This window comes from Drosophila grimshawi, unplaced genomic scaffold, assembly GCF_018153295.1.
Source record: "Drosophila grimshawi isolate 15287-2541.00 unplaced genomic scaffold, ASM1815329v1 contig_311, whole genome shotgun sequence".
Classification (NCBI taxonomy): Eukaryota; Metazoa; Arthropoda; class Insecta; order Diptera; family Drosophilidae; genus Drosophila; species Drosophila grimshawi.
Window position 1 is genome coordinate 28,542,928 of NW_025063098.1, and position 27,617 is coordinate 28,570,544.

Consider the following 27,617-nt stretch of genomic DNA (forward strand, 5'->3'; position numbering starts at 1 on the left):
GATACATGTGCGATAAGTTATTGATCGCGAATGTAAAAATACAACAGCACTTTTTTATGACATCCATTTTTATTTTTCTTTATTTCTGTGAAATTTTAAATGAAATTGTACATATTCATTAAAATTTTTCGCAAATTTCTGACTGAAAAATGAAACAAAAACGGCTTCACTCATATTCAAAAGATAGCAATTGATTGCATTTTTATCGATACCCGGCACTCAAGATCAGCGTTGCAAGCATCGATACCATCAATTTTTACGCGCGAATGACGCATGTTAACTAACATTGCGATTACATTAGTATTTTGAACGCAACGAAGAAAACCACACAGAAAGGACGCCAGAAAAATAATTTGTGCAAAAGAATTTGAGTTGAGTATGGCATCAAATACAGGCAAGTGCATAATTAAAAATTACTAATTAGAAAAGCCAACTGATATTTATGTAACTTACAAACAGAAATGGAGATTGGAGAGGCAAAAAAGACGCCTGCGGCTAAAAAAACGCGCAACTCTGTGCGACAAAAGCAGAAAATGGTGGATAAAAGTGAATTTATACTCGATGAGGTTACTGCTGGGGCACCAGCAACGCCAAAAACAACAACCAATCGCAGTCAAAGTGAGACGCCGCGTCGCAGTGCCCGGAAGAGCGTGCGTCCTCCCCTGGACTATGAGGACATCATCGAAAGGAATACGCTGAGCTCCGCACGCAAGGAGAAAAAGGACAGGAATTCTAAGGCGCAGGCTGTGGTGGTAGAGGAGGTGGTCAAGTGGACGGCTGCCGAGGTGGGCCGTCATTCCGTGAAGCGACATCGCAGTCGCAGTCGCAAATCCAGCAAGCGAGCTAAATTCCAAAACGAAATAGAAGAAGAATCACCAGGAGCAGAAGACAAGCAGGAGTTGGAAGACGGAGATGGAGTAGAAAAGGAACAGCAGTTGGAGGAACTCCAATTGGAGGCAGTAGGAGTAGCAGAAGAGGACCCGCTGGAGGTGGCAGCTGAACCCAGTCATAAGGGAAATTATGAAAACGATAATTCGAACTTAAATTTAAGTACGCAGCTGGAAGTTGCTCAAGAGGATGCAAAAGTAAAGCTAGATGCCACAAATCCCATCCTGGAGGCAGCAGGTAAGTTTAACACTGAAATATATTAGATTAATATATTTTATATATAATAACAACTATAACAGCTGAGTCAGAGAACAATAATCCTGTCTTGGAGACAGCTAAATCAAGTGTGGAGCTGAAAGCTTTCGAGACCAAAACTCTTGTCGTAAAGGTCGCTAAATTAAATCTGGATCTAGAAGCTGTGGAAGTAAAAAATCCAGTCGTAGAAGAAACTAATACAGATCTGGAGCTGGAAATAGTTGAAGATGTTTTTTTTTCGATCGTGGAGGCAAATGTGAAGCTGGATCCTGTTGAAGCATCCACAAATCCCATTCCGGGGGAGGCTGAATCAAAACTGGGAGGTAAGATTCACACTTAAATATATTAAATGAATATATTATTAAGAACTTTTTCTTATAATTACGACAGCTGCGCTCGAAACTGAGCTGGAAGATACTAAAGCCATCTCGGAGGCAGCTCAATCAAATGTGGAGATAGAACGAGTTGAAGACGTCGCAGGGCACATTAAATCCAACGAAGATTCGGTTAAATCAAATCTGGCCACAAGACCAAATCTGATCTTGGAGACAGCCAAACTGAACACTGATGATATGGATGAACTTGGCCTGTGCCCGCTGCCGCCTGACGAGCAGCTCAAAGATGACGATAATGCGGATCATGATCATGATCTCGAAATGCTGCCACTTGTAATGCCCTCTGACGATGAGAACATTTTAAACAGCACTTTCGATGCGGATCCAATGGCGAGTGTTGACCACATTGCATGGCTCTGCAATGCTGATGACAACAAAAGTGAAGGCAAACCCGAAGGATATCGCTTCCCTACACCCTTCAAGCGTAAAATCAATCCGAGTTTTAAATTCAATGAACTGCCTACAATCGATGCTGGGAGCGCTATGGAGAACGCACGTCTATTGACATCGCTAAGTGAGCAGTGTCGTCCACGCAAGCGTTCCAAATCTGCGTCGGGGCTGACAAACGATGACAAGGCAAAAAGTGTCTCCTTCTTCAGTCCCATCGAGGTGACTCGCGTGGAAGACATCGACAAACGCTGGGAGCCACCTGTGGTCACAAGCAGTGCGTATATCCATACTGATAATTCTATATATATTTTTATATATGTATTCCTATCATTCAGATGTCACCCAGCGTCGCAAACGTTCGAAATCCTTGGATGAGAAGCGACCTAACATCAGCCGCATACCCAGGCCGAGTAAGTTGCCATTAATATAACTAGTTTCCGGCCTGATCTTTAATATGTTGTTCATTGTTGCAGAACAATATGCTCCAGTTGCTGCTGCTGCTGTTGTCAAAGTTGCCACACCATGTGGCAAGTCGAAGACACGCACAAAGCTACCCGATTTTGCGGCCATACATCAAAAGCATTTTGGCCAAATGGAGAATCTGGTCGATCACATCGAGCGCAAAGCTTTGCGTGCCAAAATGCTAACAAGCTCAGCACTCAAACAGCAACAACAACAAAAACTGCAACAGCAACAACAACTGCAACAGCAACAACAACAACAAACAATATCGTCAACAATTAAAAAGTTATCCAACAAAAATGAGGAACGTTCTCGGCCGCGAGCTCTAAAGAAGATTGATTTACCGAGCATTTATTTGTCGCCGATGACGCCAGGTGAAATGGAGCGACAGAAACGGTTGCCAACGCCACGCAAAATTGTTCCAACAAAAACTAAAACAAACACTTCCACAAAAAGACCAACAAAAATTGCAACAGCAACAGAAAAAAAAGCAACAACTGCAACGCGAGCAGTATTTAATTTTTCCACAACTGCTCCAAAGATTTTGAACTCAGCTTCCACTTCGAGTAAACCTGCCGCGGAGCCGTTGCAAGATTGTAATAAAACTGAGGCACGTCGCCGGCGGCACATGGAGATGTTCAAGGGTGGGCGTGGTGCCACAAAGGAGAAGCGCAGCGAACTGATTCGCGGCGTGCGCTCCAATCGACGCTTTGAGCTTCAAATGCAACATCGCCGTCAAATGGACGGTTAATTTTTGTTTTAATTTTTACAATTGGGATTTGTAGTATTTTATTTAATGAATGAGAATATGTTTTAATTTGTACCAGTTTTCATTGCCATTTCTATTTTAGGTTCGTTCTTTCAAAATGTATATTCGATTTAAACTGTAAGCTTCATAAAATCGATGTTTTCTCAGCTTAAATGATAACTGCTTAAAAGTCTTATCTGTAAGTGCAAAATAGTTGAGATTTCTGTTTAATATTTAGTCTTAATTTTCTATATATTTGTATCGTTTTAAACTTGATAAACTAAATAAATAATATACCCAAAAACTTTGAAATTTTCAAGAACTCGCCTAACTGAAAAATTTAGTTTCAAGCTAGTTCAAAAAGTAACGTAGACTTAACTCACCTCATGTTTAAAACAAATTCACCATGCCAGCAGACAACTTATCGATAAGAAGTATAAGCAACTCAACGACACTTATCGAGTGGTAATTTAAACATGTTGCCAGGCTACGCACTATATGCGACTGGGCACATTGTTGTGCAACATTTGTGGATTGTTATTGTGAAGATCGTTGTCGAAGTGTGCGGTTGGTTAAGCGGAATTTCGCTACGTTTTTTCTCGATTTTACCGTTACCGTCAAATACACGCAAAATTGTCGAGAATTTACAACAAATTGTTTCCTGTGTTTTGTGTGTGTTTATCTAATATGAAATATGGATATCAATATTAAAAATTCAAGTGTCTTAATTGTTCCATAAAAGGTATGAATTGCAAAAATTAATTATGTGTTATGTGCTGCAAATAAACAACAACAAAAACTGGCATCAATTTTGCGCGTTTGCTTTTATTGTTGTTCTACTTGCTGCCCGGATATTAAGACCGTTGCTTATTTGTTTGCTTTGGCTTTTTTTTGTTGTTCAATGCAAAATATTTTGACAAAACGAGTTTTGTGTTTGGGAATTAACACACACACGCACATATGCACATGCATAAGCATATTGATCGCTTCCAGTCGCATCTATTCCCAACACAAAAAAGTGACAGACTGCATAGCAAGTGAGACAGAGAGAGAAAGAGAGAGACAGTGCGATCGCAACATGTGTGCCGGCAGCAGTAGCAACAACAACAACAGCAGCAACATTTTACATTGACATTTATGAGCGGCGCTAACGGCGCATTACATATGCTCGCATGTATGTGTATATGCATGTGTGCATGTGTGTGTGTGCACGCACCATTGACAGTTTGAATGCGCTTTAATTTATTCATATGTGTGTGTGAGTGTGTGCGTGATTTTGCTTTCGCCCTTTTTGGGCGTTTTGCGGGCGTTTTTGTGGGTGCAGGTAGTTTTGCCGGGCAATTTGTTTACCGTTGTTATTCATTTATTATTTTTATTACGCGCATTTTCACTGTGGAAATTTGTACGTATTTCCGCCGCGCATGCCCAACAGCTTATGGAAAATTGTACTGGAAATTAACACACAGCCACAGGGCCACACATACATTTGTATGTCGCTTCACATATGAATGTTTGATTGATTTTCGGTTTTAATCTCTGTGACATTTGCGACAGCAGCTGTTGCAAATATGTGCAAGAATTTCCGTTAACCCATTTGATTTCCAATCTTCGAAACTTGAAATTTTGCTTAGTCATTTCCGCTTAAAAAGTTTTTGTGGTTTAACTTTATAAATTTAGCAGTGCAAGCAAGAAAATAAAGAAATTAATGTAAATGTTTATATACTTATGTACTATATTTAAGTATGGAAAAGGAGTCTGGATCATAAGCAATGTAAATGTGTTCAAAATAATATATTTAAGTATAAAATAGGCTGTGGATAAACATTTAAAGGCATTTCTTGATTTTCCCACAAAATTGATTTTTCGATAAGGTGATTGATGCTTTCCCTTTCTTATCTTTGCAGTGTTAAAAAAAAAACAAAACCAAAAACCGCGATAAATTAAAAAAAAATTAACAAGTAAAAACCAACAATTTAAAAGTTTCGCTAATTGGTGACATAATTTTTTTATAACTGGCAAAGGCAGCGGCAAAAAGCCGACACGTAATTGAATTTTTACGGCAATTGTTGCTCAGTCTCGACTCGCGGTCAAGACTTGAACTAATTTGCTGTGAAAAAGGTTGCAATTTGTTAGTTTTGCTGTCGTCGTCGTCGTCGTCGCCGTCGTCGTTGTGCCATATTAATTGAGGCACTCTTTTAAATAATTCAAACAGAAATTGTTTGTGTTGTATTTGAGACGAGCAAAGCCATCGAATGTGAAAAAATGTTGTGCAACATCTGCCGACAAATCGGAATCCTTTCAATGCTCTTGGGGGCGGCTTTGGGTGCCACGCCCTTTGCCAAGGAATACCGCAGTGCGGGTCTCTTCAAGGGCAACACTCTCATCGACATGGAACTCGATGCAGCCACGACTCTCGACATGGGCGCCGAGAAGCTATCCACAGGCAGCATTGGAGTTGCAGCAGCAGCAAATTCCGATGCGGATGATATGCTTGGATTTAAAGCGGAATCGTCGGTTATTCTGCCGGGTGTTCAGCTAAATTCAGGTGAGTTTCAATACGCCTCGAAATTGAAAGTTATTCTATTATTAAATACACTGTTAAAGCCTTCCTCTGCAAGTAAAATTTGTTGTATATTTTTTGACTTCGACCTTATCGTTTAAAATAGAAAATCAATCACAGAGCAATCTATTTATTTTAATGAGAGATAATATGAGGTTTAACTAAAGATGAGTTTTTCAAAAATATCAGACAACTTTGACCAAAAGTAAAAGTATTTGTTTTATTAATTATTGTTGTTGAAAAAGACAGCATTTGTTTTGCTGCAAAGGAGAACTTTTTGGCAGATTGAAGTTTTTTAATAAGACCTCACTAATGAGCAGCACAATGTTTGCCACGCCCCTTTGATATCGTCATAAATGTATGACTTTTAATTCGCCCTGATTTTGCTTTTATTGCTATATTATGATATAATCAAGAAATCAAATAAATCGACTTAAATATTAATATGGAATGTATACTGATTTATTATTTTACTCAATCAACTTAATCGAATCAAAGAAGGGGTTATAGGAAATGACCAATTATTTGTTTTATAGAGCAGCAAAACTATTATTTTAACCGCTGTTTCATCAGAAATATAACGGATTTCCCCAGAGTATTAATGGCTTGTAGGAATTTTTTGATGCACTTATCAAGATTCGAAATTCTGATATTGAGAATGTTAATTTTCATTGTAATATTCTTAGTAATAATAAAATCGAGTATAGTTTTTATTGCAACTAACTAAATAAAAATGTATATATTCAGAGTGTGTCTGCAGATGGATTCTTCCCCATTTCCCATTCTTACATTCCCCTTCTTGTAATTTTCCACAATCGGATGCACTTTTCTTTATCTGTCTCTGACTGCTGTTTTTTTTTGTCTTTCTTTTTATTGTCAACTATTTCTTAATGCATTTGTGCATTTCTATCTTGAGCATATGTAAATATGGAAGTACACACTCACACTCATACCACACACAGACAGACACTGGCACACACATGTGTATCTATTACACCTTGACGGTTTTTGAAACCCCTTCCATTCGATGAGTGCCGCTTATCAGTTTCAGCTCGTTTTCGGGTTATTCAAAGTCGTCGTTTGCTTTTGAGAATTGCCGCACTCGAATTCGAATGCAGCCTGAACTTCAATTTAAACTCAAACTCCAATTCCATCTCCATCTCCGTTTCCATCTTGGTGCCATTCAAAAATCCGTCCGTCTCAGGTACTGTATATATATATGCTGGGGCGGCGCTTATCTAACCTTATCTTGCAACACTTTGGCCGTCTCGTGTCCGCTTGTCTTTTGGGTTGTTTATGACCTGCGCCTTGGCGTGGCGGCTGCTTGGCATCATATTTCAAAAACTGCTTCCAACAAGTGCATTTGTTGTCTGCTCTTCTTTTTGGTTTTTGTGTCTTGTGTCTTTTGTTTCCAGTCTTCCTCCTTCCCATGCATAATATGGTCTGCACTGCGACAAAAAGCACATCTTGATTGACTAAAGACTACCAGCTGTGTATTTAGTACTCATATTTTAGATCTTAATTTAAAATACGATTTTACATTAAATATTTTAGTGGTTTAACATGAATTCGAACTTGCAATAAATATTTCTTACTTCATTTTAGTTATTTGACTTTAATGCTTCTATAAAAGCTTCTTCTGCTTGGTCCAAGTTGAGTATTTGGAATCTAAATATATATTTATTTAAAGTTTGTTTTATTTTATTGGGGTTTGAACTCGAAAATAAATAAATATTTCGTACCACTTTCTGGTTGTTGCTCAATACATTTTTGTGGTTTGTATATGTTTTTTGTTGTTGTGATTAATTTAAAGTTCATTTTGTATACTCACGCCATATTTCTTTCTGTGTATCGTGTGTGTCTCTTAGGGTAACTCAATCTGTGCACCTCCACTTGAGCAATTGCTGCCCAGCTGGGGCATTCAGGATGTCAACCGCAGCTTAACGCTTTCCACTATCCACTCGGAGCACGCTCGGCACATCCGCTGGATATATATATTCTGTTTGCCTCATTATAACGAGATTATAGTCTAATCACTGCCAGACGTGTGCTCTCTGATTCTCTGATTCTGTCTGCCTCTCTCTATCTCTCTTGCTGTCTCTCTCTCGTTTTTGGGAGTCTGAAACTAAAGTGCAAACTTCCTGTGTCTGCCTTCGCGGACCGAGTGAAAGGGCCCGTCTTTTTGTACTCTTTTTGTTTTTTTTTTTAAGCTTTTACCTTTCCTCATTTGTCTTGTGGCCAGTTCTTTATTTATTTAAATGTCATTTAAGCGGCTTAACTTGCCTCTCTTTTTATGACAACCATTTTGTAAGCCACGTTTATGAGCGTGAAAATGAAAGTAATTTCGTCATCGCTCGCTCTCACTCTCAATCGCCCCCGCCTCTCTCTCTCTCTCTTTCTCTATATCTCTCTATCTCAGACCCTCTCATTATATAGGTATCTCTCAGAAAAATATGACTCTGCAGCTCTTTGTCTTTGTTTCTTTGGGGAGACTTACAGACGTAAATTTGGGGCTTTCGGAAAAGTGGCACAAAAAGCTGATTACCTGATTGCCTGATGAGTAAGCAACACTTTCGTATAGATATTACCAAATTTCTATAGTCTTAGATATCATTGTTACTATGGAGATCCTGTTTGAAAGTCTTAGTTCCGTTTTCTAAGTAAACTAACGCTATATAATCGGGCATGTTTTTTAACTTAAAAGTCGTCTAACTATGCACATTTACATGTCTGTTTAAACGGTGCGCAGATTAGTTTCTATAAGTTATATATTCCGGCTACAGCTCGACCTAATCTTTCTCCAAGTAAAATTTCTACCGAGAAATGCTAATCAAAATCCAAAAAATACATTCTTGTTACCAAAAAAAAAAACAAAAACAATCAAGTTAGTTTAAAATCGTATTAGTTTAAAATACTTAAATACTTAAATGTTTCTGTTGCAAACAAATTTACAATTAGCCATTAAATGTTATTTGGCCATAAAAAAGAGCAAATTATTGAAATGGTTCTAAGAGCATTTTTAAACCGCTTTCGACTGCAATATATGTATGTGTGTGTGTGTGCATATGTATATATTAAAGTTAGCTGAAGTTCTGGCCAAAATGCAGACTCAAATTTTAGGACGTCTACCTGAGCTCATAAATGCTCTCTTTGGTACTTCTTTTGTGTATATATATATATATATATATATATATATATATATATGTATATATGTATTATTTTTTTTGGGTGGGGAGCAGAAACCATAAAAATGTCTGCAAGGCACGCAAACTTTGGCCCTGGCGGGGACCTGTTTTTGGTATTTGGCATTCATTGGTGGCTGTTGTTGTTCCTGTTGTTGCTGTTGTTGCAGTTGTTGTTGTTGTTGTTGTTGTCGGGGTACAGTACGCAGGAGTCTCGCCTCGCAGATCTTAGCAGGAGGCTGTTGTCGGCACAGCTCTCAGCGAATAGCTCTGGGTCTCTGGTCTCTGGTCTTTGGTTGGCACTTCAACTCTTCAGCGGCATTTTACTTGTACACAGAGCGAAAAACGTACTCGAATCAATGCGTTTCGGTATGCTTGGATTGTTTTTAAAAGAATTATTAGAATTTTATGCTCGACTTACTTAAAATTTGAAGTAAGAACTTAAACTAAACTGCGACTGTTTATTATTTTTTCTCTGTGTATGTGCATTTAGATACGTTGAAAGATACTTGGAACTTGTAGCTCAGGATGTGTCGGACTCTGTGTATGTGTGTGTTGTGTATGTGTATGTGTGTGTGTGTGTGTGTGTGTCTATAGCTAACAAAGACAGCCGACAATCGTAAAAACTAAACGACGGGAGTATTTATGACGCTCAGTTTATACATTTATACGGCATTCGTTGTCTCCCAGTGTGTGATTGCTCTGCTGTGCGTGTGTATTGTGTGTGTGCCTATTGTGTGTGTGTGTGGATCAAGTGCCAAAGTCAGAGAAGAGCGCTGTTTAAGTTAGATAAGAGTCAAGGCTTTGCAGCACTTGCATCGGGCATGCAAATGCAAATGCAGATAAAAACCAGTTAGCAAAAGAGTGCCCGACTAGAAGATAGCCTGTAACCAGACATTGGATTGGTTAATAGTTGCTTGGCACATTTCATAGTGCTTGCAACGCATGTTTGGCCAGCTTACTAAAGTTGTCCACATGGCTAAAAAGAATTTTCAAGCCGTCAGTTTTGTGTTTTGGTTAAGCTTTAATTTATACGATTGAATAACTTTCCACTTTATGATTTTTATGATTGGATACTCTGGACAGGACAGCTCGACTAATAGATACTCTGTTAGGTAAATAATCGGCTTGCTGAAAGTAGTTTATTCATTATGAAAATACATTTTGGTAATCTGATAGAATCTGCTTTTCTTATGCGATCTTAATGATATTTTTACAGTTGATCAATAATATGTCAGGGTCAATTTGATATTACTTGGAAGTTTATATTTATATAGGAAAGCTGAGTCTCTAGTTTTTATAGATAGACAGACAGAAGAACATCGATTAATCGACTCGGCTGTTGATGCTGATCAGAAATATATATCTATCAAGTCGCAGATGCTTTCTTCTACCTCTTACATACTTTTGCACAACTTCATTATACCCTCTTTCCAATTTGTAATGGGCATAATGAACCACAACGCACAGATGCAATAAGCTGGTTAAATAAATCAAGTTGGCACGTCTGTTAGTTTGTCAGTTCGTTATTGCGTCAGTTCGTCTGTTTGTCAGTCAGTTGGTCGCTCAGTTAGACGTGCCAGACGGTTCAGGTAGCAAATTGAGAACAGCATTGAGCTGCCAGTGCAAAGTGCGAAATATCCCACAGTGCAATCTTGTATATGCAGCTAACACTCACTCACACTTAGACTCACACACACACACACACCTTAACACACACACACCTTAACACACACACACGCACACCTTGACACACACAGAAACAGATGCGTTCATCGTTAACGCTAGCACGCTAATTTGATGAAAGCCCATTTCATGGCGTTTTTCCACATTTCATGGCTGCCGATTCGGCACGCCACATGACCACTTGCAGCAGCATCCATGCCACATCCAGCCTGCATCATGCCACCATCCAGCCTGCACCTTGCTGCACGCATCTAAGCATATACACTCGAAGAAAATTCAAATCCTTGACTAAAGAATGGTTTTTTAACTCGAAAATTAAATTTAAAATTCTCCTCAAGTTACTAAATACCACAAATTCTATACATTAAAAGCTTAATAAATTTATTAATAATATGTGCTTAAATTTGTAAGCACAAAATCAATCCCGATGGTGTTTATCATATTTTTCTGCGAGTGTAGGCATTTACGTATCCTACAGGTAGTTTTTCGGTCCAACTCATGCTGCTTGATGATTTTGCCGAGCATTTGGCTGTTTACACCTTAGCGAAAAAGTCAAAAAATAACAAGAAGAAATAAAGAACAACGGTTTTCCGTTGCCTTAGCCCATTTTCCATAATGACTCCTTTACACTTTGGTTGTTGTATTCTTTTATTTTCTGCCCAGTTGAGTTCCAGTGCCGAAGATTTGCTTGGCTTGGCTTCGCTTTGCTTTGCTGTTGCCTTGTTTATTTTAGCAGCCGTTTGTTGTGGCTATTTATTTGTTTTAAATTTTACATCGCCTGGAAATTGTGCAAGACAAGCATTCTACAAATACATTTACATGTGTGTGTGTGTGTGTATATATAAATACATGCAACGATTTGTATACATGCATTTATTTCTTTATATATTTATGCCGCTTTGTTGTTTTCTGCATGCCTCTCAGCTGTTTTGCTGTCGAAAGCAGGCATAGGCTGCAAAAGTTGCTTAACATTGATAAAGTCTAGTCGCTTTCTGGTTTTTAAAATTTTGCTTATCTCTTTGTGTCAAATTTGACCTCTAGAATAATGGTTTACATCTTAGAATTATGTCGCATGATAATTTTGTTAGAATTGAAACTGTTTAAAAAGTGTGTAATCATGTTGTGCAATATGTAAGTGGCAGAAGGGAGTATCTGCGACCCCTTAAGAGATATATATATATAAGTATATAAGTACATTTGTATAGTGTACTTATTATCTTGACCCGTTCTGTTGAGACATTAATTTTCTTACAGTTCGTTCTTATCAATTGCGTACTCAAATATTAGGTTCAACTTAAGATTTTGTTGACCACTGTGCAATGGATCCAGCGTCTTATTGAATTCAAATTAAACTTTCTATGGGTAAATTTTGTAGATTTTTATCAAGCGAACAACGAACGAACAACGGCGCATTGAGCATTGAGCATTGTTATTTTAGCTTAGCTTCGATTGAGCTCAAGCGACAAGCAGCCAACTAACTACCTGCCACACGGACAATGGCAGACAATGTCTGTATGGCAAGTGCAACAATTTGAGGCTACACCAGCTACGAACCACCTACGTTGCAATGCAATGCGCCCCCGAGGCCCTCCATCCACATGCACAGTGAGATTAACGTGAACCCCGTAAACAGGTGTCTGCCTGATGTATTTACATTTTTGAATAGCAAACTAACGGCTGTTATTTTTATTTTTTTTTTTTGATTTTTCATCTTTTTACTTCGCATGCCATGCCCCCTTACTCTTTGTCAGACTTTGCCTCTTGTCACCCACACAGCGAATCCGTTAAGACAAACAAACTTTCAGCTAAGTAGAAAGAAAGTGCCAAATAAAAATACAAAAAAAAAAAAAAAAAAAAAAGTGAATGTCAAACAACCAAAATCCAGATAAAGATAAAAGATATAACCACGCATTGTAAGCAACAAAAAATAAACAGGAAAGAATCGTTTGGTTTATGCCACAGTTTATATACCCTGACAGAATCGACTACGTTTCAGTAGTCACATTTGATCGATAGAGAAATGCCATGACTATAATGATCGCAGCTAAACGGTTAACAATTTGTTAAAACGGAAAATCAGCGGATGCTCCAATTTGCGCAAAACAAAATTGCGCATAATTTAGAGCACACAAGAAGTCAAAGCCTCAAGCATCAAGCAGATAGCATTTAAACGTCGAAGCAACGTCTTCATTAATGTGTTATAGCCATAATAACCACCGAAAGGGGAGACATAAAAAAGTATATACATTTTTATTGTAGCCATGTCAACAAAATTCCAAACAACTAACGACTGCGTGGGCGAATGCTGAGAATACTCTATTTGAGAAAATGAGCATGTTAAAGATTCTCAATATTTAATTTGACTATGGTGTGCTTTTATGTTGTAAGATTCCCAATATTTAATTTGACTATGCTGTGCTGTTAACCGCATAGCTTAAATTGAAAAACGGGTAATAAATTCAGAAATACTGCGCAGTTTGCAGAACAGCATTTTTGAAACTTGTTCGCTTGACATGCGATGCGGGCGTCGAAAGATATAAGATACAAGCAACAAGATGCGAGATGCAGATGCAGATGCAGATGCAGATGCAGATGCAGATGTCGATCGTAGATAAAGCTCATGTGCAGGCAGCGGCTGCATAATAAATTACAAGATAGAAAAAAAGAAAAAAAAAATAAGAGCATTATTGTTGGCTCATTATATAGTTCTGGCCCCGGCTGACTGACGGACTGACGGATTGACGAACTGACAAACTGACAAACTGACAAACTGGCGCACTGACTGGCGTTCCACATGCAGCATGCAGTCTCTAATTGAAATAGAAATCAGAGTCGAGCTGCTGCAACAGCAGCCATAAACACACGCGCAGATGTTTCATTTCATGATTTGAGTTATGTTCTATGTTGCCGTCTCACTCGCACTCGCCACCCCCTCCTGCCCCTCTCTTTCACACGTGTGTGTGTGTTTGTGTGTGTGTGTTTTTGGGTTTGGCTGACATTTGAACTTCAGGCGCGCAAACCGCAACATGCGGCTCTGGGGCCATTTTCGGGGCACATTGCATAAATAAACTTGTTGTTTTCTTTCTTTCTTTTTTTTCCAATAAAGAACAACCACAACAACAACAGCATCAACATCAACAAAATCAACAGCATCATCTTTTGTGTGTTTTATACACTGACCTAGAAATTTGGCTTTCTTTTTAGTTTTTTTCTTCTTATTTTTACTTTTTTGGCATCTGTTTTGCTTTTATTAACAACAAAATATTCAAGAGAATGAGTCGATAATTTTTAAATTAATAGACAAGAGGCACACACAATTAAAACGCTTTCAAGTTATTAGAATTGCTTAATTTAAGGAAAAGGTGAATACGAAGCCAAATTAGAGCTAATAAAAATTTGGAATCAACGCACAAATCAAGACTTCTTACTGATAATTCTATTAAAGATAAGATGTTCTAATTAAAGATAAGTTAATAAAGTTTGGTTAAGAAACACAGGAGAAATCGCTTATTCATTTGTATTTATAATTTATTTCAACAATCTTAACATTTATTTCTTTACTATTTGAATACAAACACAAGGTATGCTAGTGTTCTTATTATTTTGACCTCTTCTGTGGAGAAATTATTATTTTTACGATTGTTTTTTACCAATGGCGTACTTTTTATTAAGTTCAATACATTCGAGAGAATGCACCGATTATTATTAAATATAATTTATTTGTATGCGAGGCGAAAAAATTGGAATTAACTTCTAAAATTAAAACACTTTCATTGCGCAAAGAAAATAAATAATCAGTAATATAAGAAAGCCCATCAATCTTTTATTACAAATTAAAAACATTACAAAAAATATATTGCTTTTGAAAAATTCTAAATTGCAGAGATCTCCATTTCCGCACTTGATGCCAAACAAACTTAATTCATATGCATTTGCCTATTTCGTTTGATTTGCAGTTTCAGCCCCTCCCCTTCCACTCCGAATCTCCCCCCTGCTGCTGTCTGTTGTTGTCCGCCCCTGGGGGCACTCCCCGTTATTTTGCATGTCAGCACTTTGGGCGCCATCAGTTAGCGCCCATGCGGAAATCAAAGTCAAAGCCGCAATTACACGCCGCCAAAAAGAAACCGTTTTGCAGCAGTTGAGTTTTCAAAATGCTTATTTCTTTTGATATACGAAAATTGCTTCCGCGCTGCACAATTTGTCACGGCAACACCTTTGGGGCACCAACTTGCCGACTCTGCTCTCGTGGTGCTATATGACAAAATGCGCAGCGGTGCGAAATATTAACCTGACTTTAAGGCCCCCCCCTCCAACCCCATTAAATGATCAAATAGCTAAAGCCGACAATGACGATGACGATGGCGACGACATCATAGCCAATAAACAGTCAATTATAGCACACGCACACACACTCATTTGCACACACACACTAACACACTCAGAGAGAAGTGCATAACATTAAATGTTAGTTGGGCTTGCGGCGCTCCATCCAATCGTCATTCATTCAATCATTCAGTCAATGCTGCAGCTTTGACCTAAGCAGCATTACAAATTACGCAAATTTTGCCAACAGCAGCAGTTGCAGCAGCAGGTTTACTTTACAACAACTGCAACAAATTTGCATTTGTCCATAACGTTCCCATATTGTTGTTGTTGTTGTTGTTGTTGCTATTGTTGTTGTTGTTGGCATCTCACCTTGTTGTCTAATACTTGGATACTCAGTTCGCCACTGTTAATTTATGGCAATTTAATGAAAATTGCCAGTTTCGTTCTGGCCCCACAGCCTCCCAGGAGGTGTTCCCAGACAGGCGTCTTCTCTGTTTGCTCATCACGGCACACACTCCAAACGATGCCCAGCAAGTGAATGATGGAATGGGTATGTGCAGCTGCCACTACAATATTTATTTATCTTTAAAAAGATAATAATTAAAAGATGGAAAGCGATGAGGACAGACATATGGAGTTAGAAATATGTAGAAAGAGAGATAGATGGATCTCTAATCCTGTAGAGTTTATACTACTGACCACTGTTAAACACGTTTAGAGATTTCTCAGCGATACGTTCACAAATTCACAGATTTTCCAAACCCTTATTTCAATATTGTCTCTCTCCCTCTCTTTTTAATAGATAACAACTTGGAATAAAATCAAAATAAATCAGCATATAATTATATGAAATATTTTTATTTTTTTCAGCTTGCTAAACTTGTTTAACAGCAAATGCATAAACTGCATTGGCTTATCTAATTTACAGGGAATTCTTTAGTCGTGTCATTCGCACTTATGCATGCCACATAATGCGTCTGCTGCTTATCATCATTAGGCATCGCTGTTGGCAAGAAGAGCCGTCGGCGACGCATTAGTCTTTTGGCTAGCTTGTTGGCCAGCTACCGGAATTACAACAGAAACTTTGGCAATCGTTTTATATTTATCTATATTTATATTTATATAGAAATATTGTAAACATGTGTGAACTGAGTAAGCCGCTTACAAGGCAAAAGATTCGAAGCTTTTCATTGCGCCTGTCGCAATATTTTGATTAGCTTTTTTTTCTTCTCTTTAGTGCGCCCCATTATAAATTCCCAAAATATTTGGCTATAAAAGTTGACCAGGCTTTTACAAAAAAAATTTCTTTTTCAATTAAATGGCAGTCGCTTAAGATATTTCTCAATATGATTTCTGTGAGTCATATATTTTGTTTTGTATCTTTTCGACTTATGCTGGCGCCTTAAATTAAAGTTTTCAACATTGTCGCGACATTTTGTGACTGCTTTGGCGGGATTAACATTTACATGTGGATCTGTTTGGTGGTTCATGGGGCTCCCAGTGGCGACAGCGGCATTAAAATTAGTTAGCCGAATCGTTTTTTAGTTGCGGACAGAGTCATCAAGTTGTCAAGTCATCAAGGCATCAAGTGCAGCTATAAAATGGTTTTTTATAGCCAGAAAATTGTTGGAAAAATGCCTGTAGTAATTGAAATCTGACGAGATTTATTGAAATGTCAAAGAATTCTGGTTTTTCACAAATGAATATGCCTTTAAAACCTCTTTGGAATTAAAACAACAAACTGCAGAGTTGTTGCATCATAACGATTAACACGCATAGAAATATGCTGTACAAAATGTATCGAATTCATTTCTTTGTTTTCATTTTCACAACCACACGTTTAAAACGTTTTTGATCTTCAAATGTATAAATATTGACAACCACTTTTCCACAAAGTAATAAAATATGCCACTTTCCATAATTTTTGCTCTTAAAATAAGTGCACAGCTTTCTAGTTCTTACTTTTAGATTGGTTCAAGTTGATTACGTTTTATTTAGAGACACCGATCATAAGCATTTTCGCGCTTAAAATAAGTGCACAACTTTCTAGTTATTATTTTACACATTTAAGTGTTTGATTCCAGCTGTTTAAGTTGTGTTGTTGAGATGTCTTTAGAAAGTATCTAAAGTAAGACTTGAGGAACTTTATATTTTTGAATTTGGTGATTATAAAAAACGTTCAAACGTTCAAGCAAGAATTTCGATATCTTTTATCTTCTATTTCTTCTGTATTTGATCTGAGTGCATAGAATTATCCGCTTGAAAGTCTATTTTACGACATTAACTAAACGCATTAGTCAGATTATTTTCATGGCTCTTAACTACATCGATCGGCCCACACAACATTATGTTTATGTTAATCTTGTGCCCTCTTGTAAACTTGAGCTTATCGTCATAAATCGATTCGGAATTATCACCTTCGAGTGGCGGACGAGACTCAATTGATTTCCAATTGGGACTTTAGAATACATTTGATATGCTTCAAAGGTAGGGGGTGTTTTTCTATTTTCATAAGCTCTTTTGTCACATTTCGTATATGGCTTTTGGGGTTCTCAATTTATGTACATTTTTCCACAGCAGGTCTCGAAAAGATACCGTTATCACTATTTCTAACGGCACACGCAGACACCCCAACTTTGCATACGGCGGACAGGTGAACGAACCGATTGAAAAAATAAAAATAAAAAACTTCGAATCGGCTCCGATGACTTTTTGAAATGACCATTTTGTTGTTGTCGTATTTTGTTGTATTGTTGTTGTTTTTGGCCACTTGTCTTGTGACAGCGGCCCCATAATCAAATGTTATTTATGAAATATTGTTTAATTTATGCATACATTTGTGCCTCTTGTCTCAGCGATCAGCTATCAATTAGCTAATGCTGCAGACACAAATTATATATATATATATATAATTATCTGCCAAAGGGCTTGAAATGGAGATGGCAACTGGCAGTTGGACAGACAGACAGACTGAGAGACAAATGACCAGGCAGACAATCAGTTGATGTCCACAATTAACGCACACTTTGTTTGGAATTCTATTGCGCATATTCTGAAATCGAAATATTTGAAAAGCGAACACAAAACTTTCACCCAAAACACAATTTGACTTGACGTTTTTCACCCGAATGAATTTATAAGCGTGTCGTTTCTGCTGATCGTTGGATCTGCCCACTCCCCAATAGCCATATCTAAAAACCAAACAAAAGTGTTAAAATGAACATTTCATTCTCGACAAAATGTGTTCACATTCAACTTACAAGCTAATTAGCCACAGCAACACACACACACGGAAATTGAGACATGCAGTGAAAAGTCGTCTAGAACCCAAAAATATAAAAAGAAAGCAAGGCGCGCCAGGCAACGAGGGTGTTTCCAAAAGTATTTAGAATGTGAGTGCTGTTAAATCAAATTACCGAAATAATTGTAATAAATTTTAATTGATTATGTGAGTTACTTTAAAAAAATACCAAGATAAATTTACTGTGGTTAGTAGATCTTTTTTATTGATATTAGTCTAGGCGCACAATAAATGCATAAATAATTCAATGAATTAAAATCATTCGGTATTATCTTTTATATCAAACTTTCTTAACCAATAAACACAAAGATAGGTCGGTTGTCAGCCGCCCACTTGGCTACACAGACTTGGCTCCCTTTCTGCTGTATCTCCTACAGTGTATGTGTATAACTAATTTGCAGGCACTGTTTTCCATGCTTGGATGAACAAGGTCTGATATGTCTGGGCAAATGAAGACCCCAAAAATGTTGGCCTTCTCCTACTATGAACTGGACAGCGACAGAGGAAATGATGGATGGATTGCTCATCTTGTTCGTCACGGCAACTTCTGCAGAAGTCACCATGAGGGACGGACAGTCTGGTTGCATATATGATGGCGCTGGGGTCACTGCAAAGCAGTTTACTCTTGTAATCTTGTATTTGTTGCTCTGGGCGCTTTTTTGTTTTATATCAACCCTCATGGCCAGATCGCAAACGAATCGTTGCAGGTGATTTCCATTTCCTGTTTGCTGCTTGCAGCTCGAATTCTTCTTGCACTGAGCGTCTACATGTGGCCATGGGTATTTCATCTAAGAAATCAATTGTTCGAATAATTTCCACTAATAATATATACAGTTTTTGATTGCCTGGTTCCGAGTACTTATTGAACCACCCTCTCTCTCTCGTTAGAATAATGGGCGCAATAGACACATGTGTGAGCTGTGAGTTTGTTCTGCCGCATGTTGCACAGATATGTATGTATCTTTGTATCTAAAGGTTGCATGTCTCTCGCTTTGCTTGTCGACAACCGCACGGTGTTCGTCAAAGTTCGACACGGCCGATCACCCCTTAAAGTTGTACGCTCAAGATTTCCAATGAAATTCGTGTATCACATTTAATGTGTGTGTGTGTGTGTGTCTGTGTATGGCTGTGTGTGTGGTTGTGTGACTGTGTGTAGGAAAACGTTCAACGTTCAGTCATGGTTATCCATGGGAGCTTTCTCGGCTCGAGGTCTGCTTGGGCATTTACCATTAGCTGTTGATATTTGTCACAAGGTAAAGTGCGAATGAATAAGTTCCATGTTCCAAGTCCGAAGCATAAATCTTTCACTTGGCATGATGATAATAGCTATGTATGATCTATTTTTAGGCACAATCGACCAAACAGCAATTTCTCTTTAGTCTTTTTTGGTTGGGGTTAAACACTGGCCGCGTTTTTTTTTTTCGTTTCGGGTTTAGTTGTGGGAATTGCAAAGTCTTTATAAGTTTTTCACTGCTCTGTACTTAGGCATAAATACAAAATTTGCCGACATTCCTGTGGCTGAAGTTTAACTCAGGGCCCCAATATGCACACAAAAGGCCAAACGAAAACTCATTTCGCGCTGTTCGGGAAAGTAGTTTAAAGACATGGCTAACCGCACGGGCCATAACGATCATGTGTGCAGTTGATTGATCGTTCGTGTGCCGATCCAAAAAATAACAAAAAAAAAGAGGCACAACTGATGTTTTACCAACGACACTTTGTTACTACTTCTGTTTTTTTCCGATAACTGCACTTAAAGAAATAGAGTCAATTTGTATAAGGTCAGTCAATCAATCAATTGGCTCTGGGAAGTTTTGACGCGTGCCTAGAAGCACCTTTGAGGCTATAACATTAATATCGAGCGAGAATAGCGTTTTCAAATCATGTTTTAGAAGTCCTCCCCTTATGGGTTTGGGAAATTTTTGCGCTTGCATGAACTTTTTCTCTGAGTGTAAAGTTTTTGTTTTGTAAGTTTTTTGGTTCAGTTGCGTTGATTGAGAGCGTTGACATTCATTTGCTTTTGACTGTTGTGCTGGCCATGGCCAAAGTGGCCGTTCGATATGTATCTTTATATCTCTTGTGTCTGCATCTGCATCTGTATCTGTGTCTATATGTGTAAAATTTGATCTAAATATAGCGGCGTGCCACACTGGGCCATCTCCACTGGCTGATTTTGACCATGTGCGTATATTGTGGGCGTGCCAAAGCATTGGCTCCTGACTTAACTATTCACAATTCACTTAGTGGCCGGCTGTAATCTCTTTAGGGTCAGCCTTAATGCAAATGTCTCACTTGAGCACAGGTGTTGCTCATCTTCGGGGCTTCTATAGATCTAAGACCAGACAATAAAATGTGAAAACATGTTTACAACGTGAATAACATACTTATTTAATTAATTAAATCAGCTTGAGTATTAGCAATGATCTCTTTTATCGAGTGACACATAAAAATATATTAATCGTTAAAGTGGAGATTCTTTCATAATGAATAATTATAAAAAGATTAAGTTCATTGCCTTTAGTTGTTACCAATTTTCTTGCAATGAAATTGAAATACTTCAACTGTTAGTCTAATTTTTAGATTTAGCACTATTGTGTAGCCAATACTGTAAACCGTTAGCTGACACAGCATTTACCTGTTGCGCACTTCGAGATGGGTTTTGGCCAACAACTGTGCTTAAGGGCTGTGTCGGCTGCCTTTGACAAGCTGCTTGCCGAGCCTCCAGGGGGAGGCAGAGCGAGGGTAACACAAATCACATTAACCACACTCATAGGCATATCAAATTTCGCTGGGTGTTGTTGCCAAGTCGGCCAAGTTAATTGATTGGTTGCTTGGCTCGGCCTCGAGCTCAAAGTCAAAGCCGCTGCCGCTGCCGCTGTTGTTGTTGCTGCCACTGTTGCTGTTGCTGCTGCAGCCAAATGCTGCACGCCCGCAAGTGCTGACATTTGTTCAGTGTCACGACTTTACAAAACAGCAGACAAAACTCGCAGATGAAAAAAAAAATCAAAAAAAAAATAGAAAAAATTGCGAGAAACAAAAAGACACAGACAGACAGACAGACAGAGAGACAGACAGAGAGACAGACAAATGGATAGATAGATAGACAACAAGCGCTGCAGTTTGTTCTGTGTTAGAAGCGCGGAGTTCTTCAGTTTTTAGTCAGTCTGTCAGTCAGACAGTTAGTCAGTTTGTCAGTTAGTTTCGCGCAGTTAGTCAGTGGCTGCCACTCACGACACCACCAATACATGGTACACACAGCAAAAAATATTGCACTAGTTTTAAGAAAATTGCTAAAAATTGCTAAACTTAGTTTAACGAAAATGCATTTTAAGATGGCTTTAATCGAGACAGCTTGAGACAAATCGAGAACGTTTTGGTCAACCAATGTTCGTTTTTATTTCTCGATGGTGATTTTCATTTGAAAGCAATTTTTGTAAATTCTAGGTAATATATTTTTTCTGAGTGTATACTCTGACCATGTAGAGACCTAAGGCCGAGACCTAAACACAGAGTCCAGACCCAAGCAGTTTTCTTTCTGGCCGTGCAGTGACAGCGTCTAAGAAGAATCGGGACAGGCGGGCAGACAGTCAGATAGGGAGACTGTCAGACAGTCGGGTGGACAGTATCCACCCAAAGCGTCATCATGGTGTCATTGATCTTTGGCGCAGCAACAGGCAAGCTGCATTGTTCTGAAGGAGTTGGTGGTGGCAACTGTGGCTGATGCTGCTGCTGCTGCTGCTGATGTTGCTGTTGTTCCTCGGCTTTATCGGTTCGGCTGATCTGAACAGTTGTGCGGCAGCAGCTTGCGGTACTTGCTGCCAGTTCAAGAGTCAGCATTACGTTGTGTTTGTTGTTCCCTGTGCAACACAACATGTTGCAACTGCCACAGCAGCAACAGTTGCAGTGGGGTGACTGCAATTTTTACGAAATTAATTTAACATGAACTCGCAACTAATTTGGAAAGCGCGGACGCTCCGCATAAAAATTCATTAAAGAAATGTGCGCCGTAAACATTTTGCAGACTGGCGCAACGCTGTTTTTTTTGTCGTTCTTTTGATTTTTTTTCGTTTGTGTTTTTTCTTTCCTTTATTTTTTTTTGTGTTTTTTGGACAATTTCTTTATGGCTTCATATGGCTGGCAGACAGCTGCAAGTTGGCGGCGCTTTAATAGCCCCAACTTGACTCTTTTTTTCAGCTTTTTTTGCTTTTGCTAAGCTCAGTGTTTTTTGGCCAAAACAAGTTTTTGAAACTGGTTCTCACTCTTGTAGAATTTTTTTCTTTCGTTTTTTTCTGGCCAACAAGAATTTATTTCTAACTTAAGCAAATGCGACTTTATCGGCAAAAGTCAGAAAGATCATAAATAAATCGAAGTGCGCGACCTAAAGGTATCCTGTAAGCTTTTCATAGATAGAGATATATAAATTTAAGTAAAAAGGAAAATTTGAATTGTTATACCAACTTCAAACATATTAAAATAAATGTAAAATTCATCATTGCATTTTGGTGCAACAATTATTGAAATTTATATTCAATTTGGAATATATTTCTATTAGTTTAGAGTACACAGCTTACATAATAAATAGATATTTAAAAACTTCTTATTGGGTTATTAATTAATCTATCTTCAATGAATATATAAGCAAAATACTTAATAAATTATAGCCACTATATTTGGGACGTAAGTTTTTTAACGTAAAAAGAATATATTTATATTTATTTTATTTGTATGCTTACGAAAATGGCAACCCGTACAACTTTATAGTCTATTCAACTTGATGGTTGCAAGCAATGGGCAGCATTCATCCTGTGCCCAAGCGATATTTACGAAATGATAAAGCCAGCAGCTTGGACAAGGGCATAGGCCAAGTTCGGCTAGATTCTTGACGCGGTTTCATGCGAAAATCGTTTAGACTTGTTTTCGGGGTGCTCTGCGCTCTGCGGAAGTTTTGTGAGTTGCGTTACGTGACGGTTGCTTTTGACCAGGCCCACAAGTATTTGGTGTGACAAACGTTTGTGACTGACCATTTCCGCTGCTTGATGGAAACTTCTTCATACACACATTCACATACGAGTATGTATACACAAAGCAACGGGAAAAACCACTTGGAACATGAACGCGCGCGTGTGCTTACAATGAAAATGCATTTTCAACGCCTCAATCAACTAGTTAGTTCAATTAATTTGAAAATGCTTGCGGCTTGTCGAGCATTTAAGAAAACAAACAACAAACATGCATTTTGTAATCAAATCTGCAAAACAAACAACAAACAGCAACAAAAATTCTTATTAAATAACAGCGGCGTTGCTTTTCCTTATTTTAAGTAAACAAACAAATGCTAACAATAAAATGTGCATACGTCAGATCATTATTATTGTGGTTCGTATTGTTGTTGTTGCTGCTGCTGTTGCTGCCGTTGTTGTTGTTGTTATTGTTATTGTTGGCTGAACTCAGCAACATGCACGTAAAACTGCTTAAAAGCCATGGAGCAGTACAAACTGTGAGAGAGGATGGTTAGGAGGGGGGAGCTAGGTTGGAGGTTGGTTCGGCCAGGTTGAAATTGGTGCATGAAAAACGCTTTTGGCAGTCGAATGCGCACAGTGCGCTCAATAAATATGCATACAAACACACACACACACATACGCACAAGCCTATGTGTGTACGTGTTATGACTAACAGATTTTGGAATGTGCAAAAACAAAAGAGTTGAAAAGTTTGCAATCTTTGCTTTAGAGTAGAGCGCATAAGTCAAAAGATAATCAAACAAACGGAGCTTTGATGTCGATAAAACCAATGCAAAATGTTTCAAGATGTTATCCTTAATATAAAAAAGAGTTAAATGAAAAGCCCAAATCAAATTGATAATAATTTTTGCTTGTAAAAGTTTCGTGAACGATTTCGCATACGAAAACTTTGCAACACTCAAAGAAAGTAAATATTTATTTAACGTAACTTCAATTATCAGCAGTTAAGTTTGGCAGGTAAAATTTGCTACTGGGTAAATTTAGATATATGCAAAGTAAAGTTATCGAATTGTCCAACATAAATTCTCATTGATTAAGTTGGTCAACAATTGGAAGTTTAGATGGCAAATTGGTGGCTTTTAACCACAAATAGTTAAACAAAAACGTTGAAATTCAAATAACCTTAAGCTATTTTTCATTCGCTAGCATATGTTTATTCTGTAAACTAAGTCAAATTATGCAAAATCTTAAACAAATTAGCATAATCCATTTCTCAGAGTTCGTCTGCTGATTTGTTATTTGGCTTTTTTATTAGATGATTGTTCTCTTTTGTTTCTGTGTTGTTTTTCTTTTTGATAAATGTGATCGGCACATTATCATACTCGTATTAAAAGCGACCTAATGAACGGCAACAGCTGCTTCAATGGAATTTGCCTGTTAGCCAACATTTTAAATTTAATTCAAAAGTATCATGAGTATCTATAAAACCGCTTCTTCTTCTCTTTTTTAGCCATGTTCAGTGACTTGTTGCTGCAGCAATTCAATTTGGTCAGCTCTGATGGCTGATGATTGCTGCTGCAACTGCAACTGCAACTTGCAACTTGCAACTGGCGGTAATTGCATCTACTGCTAGCTAATCGCGCGATCTTGACTTGTATCTCTTATAAATACCCCACAATTTATGTTTGCTTAAGAATCAACCGTTAAATGCCCCGACTGCCTCCCTGCCTCTTACTTAATTAAAGGCCTCGACATCGCGCCGCTTGGCTGCCACATTCGATGGCAGCAATTTACACGCCCCAAAACCACAACTTGCTCAATAGCTACACTTAGCTAAAAATCATGTATAGAATTTGCCGAACGCAGACCAATAAATTCGTAAATTTAATGTTTAAAATAGTTGTGCTCTTACTATAATAATTACTTTAAGTCAGATATTTATTTGTTTATTTTAAATACTCAAAATATTAATTTAATCCTAATATCATTTTGAAAATGAAACTTCATCAGCTTGACTCAATAATTTAAATTCTTAAATATATTTCTGTTCTTGTTCCGGTACGTAAAGAATACAAGTTCCGAAAACATTATGAATTGATTCCAAATTCTTTGTTATTCGATTCTGATGTTCAATATGGACAAAGATTATCGGTTCCTGTAAGTGGTTTTAAAAAAAAGTTGTATCTCGGTTCCGGCCATTAAGTTTCACATGATTTGTTTCCACTTTGCTCCCTCTGTGCTTTTCCCAGTGCTTTTTACCTAAATAAAATAGTTCTTGCTTTAGTGCTATTTCATTTTTCTCTCAGTGCATCTGCTGCTTGCCCAACTGGCGAATTGAGAGCTCGCTACAAATTCAATTTGATAAACAAACGCGTTCGCGCTATTTGACATTGAACGTTGAATATATTCTGCTCATTTCCTCTCATAAATTTTGGCCAGTTTTGTAAGATTTTCGCTACGGCTTTTAATATACTTACACACATTATTTATAATGCGCGAGTGGCGAGTGTGTGTGTTGTGTTTGTCCATAAATTAATGAGTGTGTTTGATGGCAAGGAATTTAGAGCATTACGCAAAACTATAGAAACTTTGGAATACTTGACTTCAATTGCAACAGTTGTTCTACAATTTGCAATGATATCATCCACTTTTCAAAAGTGGCTTCTGCTAAGGCATTTTATGACTATTATTATTGTTGTTGTTCCATGCAATTAGCTGAGTTATTGTTTAGATAAGTTGAATGCAAAGTACTGAATTTCTAAATAGTGAAAAGCATTGGCATGCAAAATAAAATTTGCTTTGTAAACTGGTTTCGCAATGCTGACGATGATGACTAACAGCAAAATACTTTATAGACTCTACATAGTGATTATAATATAATATAATATATATTATATGGCCTATCAGTGTTTAGTAGTGGTTATTGTGGGCAGTATATTCATTCAAAGTGCCCGAAATGTGCCAGAGCAACGAACTTATAAAACTTTTCAAGATCTCTAATGAAAACCTAAAGGTTTTTAATATGCCAAAAGCATAGAAATGTGCGCATATAACAAGTGGAATATTTAACAACTCTTTGGTGTTGAGTGCCATTATAATTTATATTGTTACATTGTTATTCCAGCAAAGTAAAAATTATCTTAAAGTCATTTGCATATATCTACTGTTAAAGAGTTGTTGAATCATTGGTTTTACCAATCTATTTATGAATCACATGTTAGAGACAACTTAGTTGTATGATTATAATAGTTTTCATAGTTTAATCATTGCCCTCATTAACTTATTGATGAATAGTTTATAATAGTTTTTTTAATGTTTTTTTTTTTTTAATTAAACTAAAGAGCGATTTTCTAGGGACAAGAACTTATGTCTCTAGGCTGCTTCATTCCCACACTTAAAAAGAAAAAAAACAGAAAAATCTGTCTTTGTTTTTAATTCACAACTGGCTGAGGCGCGGCGCTTTTTGAAGCTGCTAAGCAAAACTAGGAGAACAGTTTCCTCTGCAGCTCGAAATTTCAGCTGCTGTGTGAAATAAAATGTGAATAAAATGTGCCGATTGTTTCATTTTATTGATTATTTACGAGCTACTTTACACAATTTATGTGCGCCCGAGCAGCTATCAGCTATCTGAGTTCCGACGATGACGCGACTACTGAACCCTGGTTCAAGTTCACTCTAAAATGGAATGTAATTAAAATTATTATGTCACGCAATGTGCGCCTCAATTGACAAAAAACACACACACACACATACAAACATATACACATATATTACATTCCCTTTACAAATATGTAAGCCAATAGAGCGAGCATTGCGCAAGTTTTGCCCAAGTATCAAATATTATTTGTTTGTTTCATATTTTGGCTGTCATGTTAAATGAAAAATCAAAATTCATGTAATGCGTTTTTGATTGAGCATTTTGAGCACGTTTAACAATAATTTCAATACGAAATTCAAGCGCCGCATGAAACAACAAATTTTTATGAATGAATAGCGCTAAATTGGCGATTGCAATAACAACCAGCTATGAAATACCAGCAACAACAATCGCAACACAAAACACTTTTTACGATTTTCGCAATATTTGCAAAATGTGATTTTGACATCGTCAGCAAACAAAAACAACAATAGCAACAAAAAACATTCGCCGTTTACCGCTTGACCCCAAAATGAAAAATTGTTCAATTGATTTTGATTATTTTCTCAACTTGTTGAACTCAATTAATTAACTGGAGATAACTTGTTGGTCGTGGGTGTCAGCGTTTTAAAATTGCCTCGAGCATTTTTTCTGGTGTTTTTTTTTTTTATTTTTTTAAATTTCAAATCAAAAAATGTTGAACTTTTAACATTTTTATATTATTTTTCAATACATAACACTTGCCTAATTTGTGTTTTTTTGTTGTCTGTTCTGTGTATTTACAGGTAAACAAAACGGCTTTCGCACCAAAAATGTACATATATTA

At 37.5% G+C, this 27,617-nt stretch overlaps 2 protein-coding genes across 2 annotated transcripts in view; both read left to right on the forward strand.

Annotated features, from left to right (window-relative positions):
- The first annotated feature begins 146 nt into the window (after positions 1–146).
- On the forward strand, positions 147–3,351 carry LOC6569576 (formin-E). Its single transcript, XM_032741682.2, has 6 exons — positions 147–394; positions 460–1,125; positions 1,188–1,466; positions 1,534–2,202; positions 2,264–2,338; positions 2,402–3,351. Exons 1-6 carry the CDS (start codon positions 379–381, stop codon positions 3,139–3,141), a joined length of 2,445 nt encoding a protein of 814 aa, XP_032597573.1. The 5' UTR covers positions 147–378; the 3' UTR covers positions 3,142–3,351.
- Positions 3,352–3,677: 326 nt separating this feature from the next.
- LOC6569575 overlaps positions 3,678–27,617 on the forward strand; it is a 44,168-nt gene continuing 20,228 nt past the window's right edge. Inside the window, exons 1-2 of the mRNA XM_001995966.3 lie at positions 3,678–3,880; positions 5,043–5,683. Coding sequence (XP_001996002.1) covers positions 5,401–5,683 — 283 coding nt within the window. The 5' untranslated portion in view covers positions 3,678–3,880; positions 5,043–5,400. The remainder of the gene's footprint in view (positions 3,881–5,042; positions 5,684–27,617) is intronic.

Excerpts from the sequence above, each read along its gene's own strand:
- LOC6569576 (XM_032741682.2), top strand. Across the intron at positions 2,203-2,263 it reads GCCACCTGTGGTCACAAGCA|ATGTCACCCAGCGTCGCAAA; the intron begins GTGCGTATATCC and ends CCTATCATTCAG. Across the intron at positions 2,339-2,401 it reads CAGCCGCATACCCAGGCCGA|AACAATATGCTCCAGTTGCT; the intron begins GTAAGTTGCCAT and ends TCATTGTTGCAG.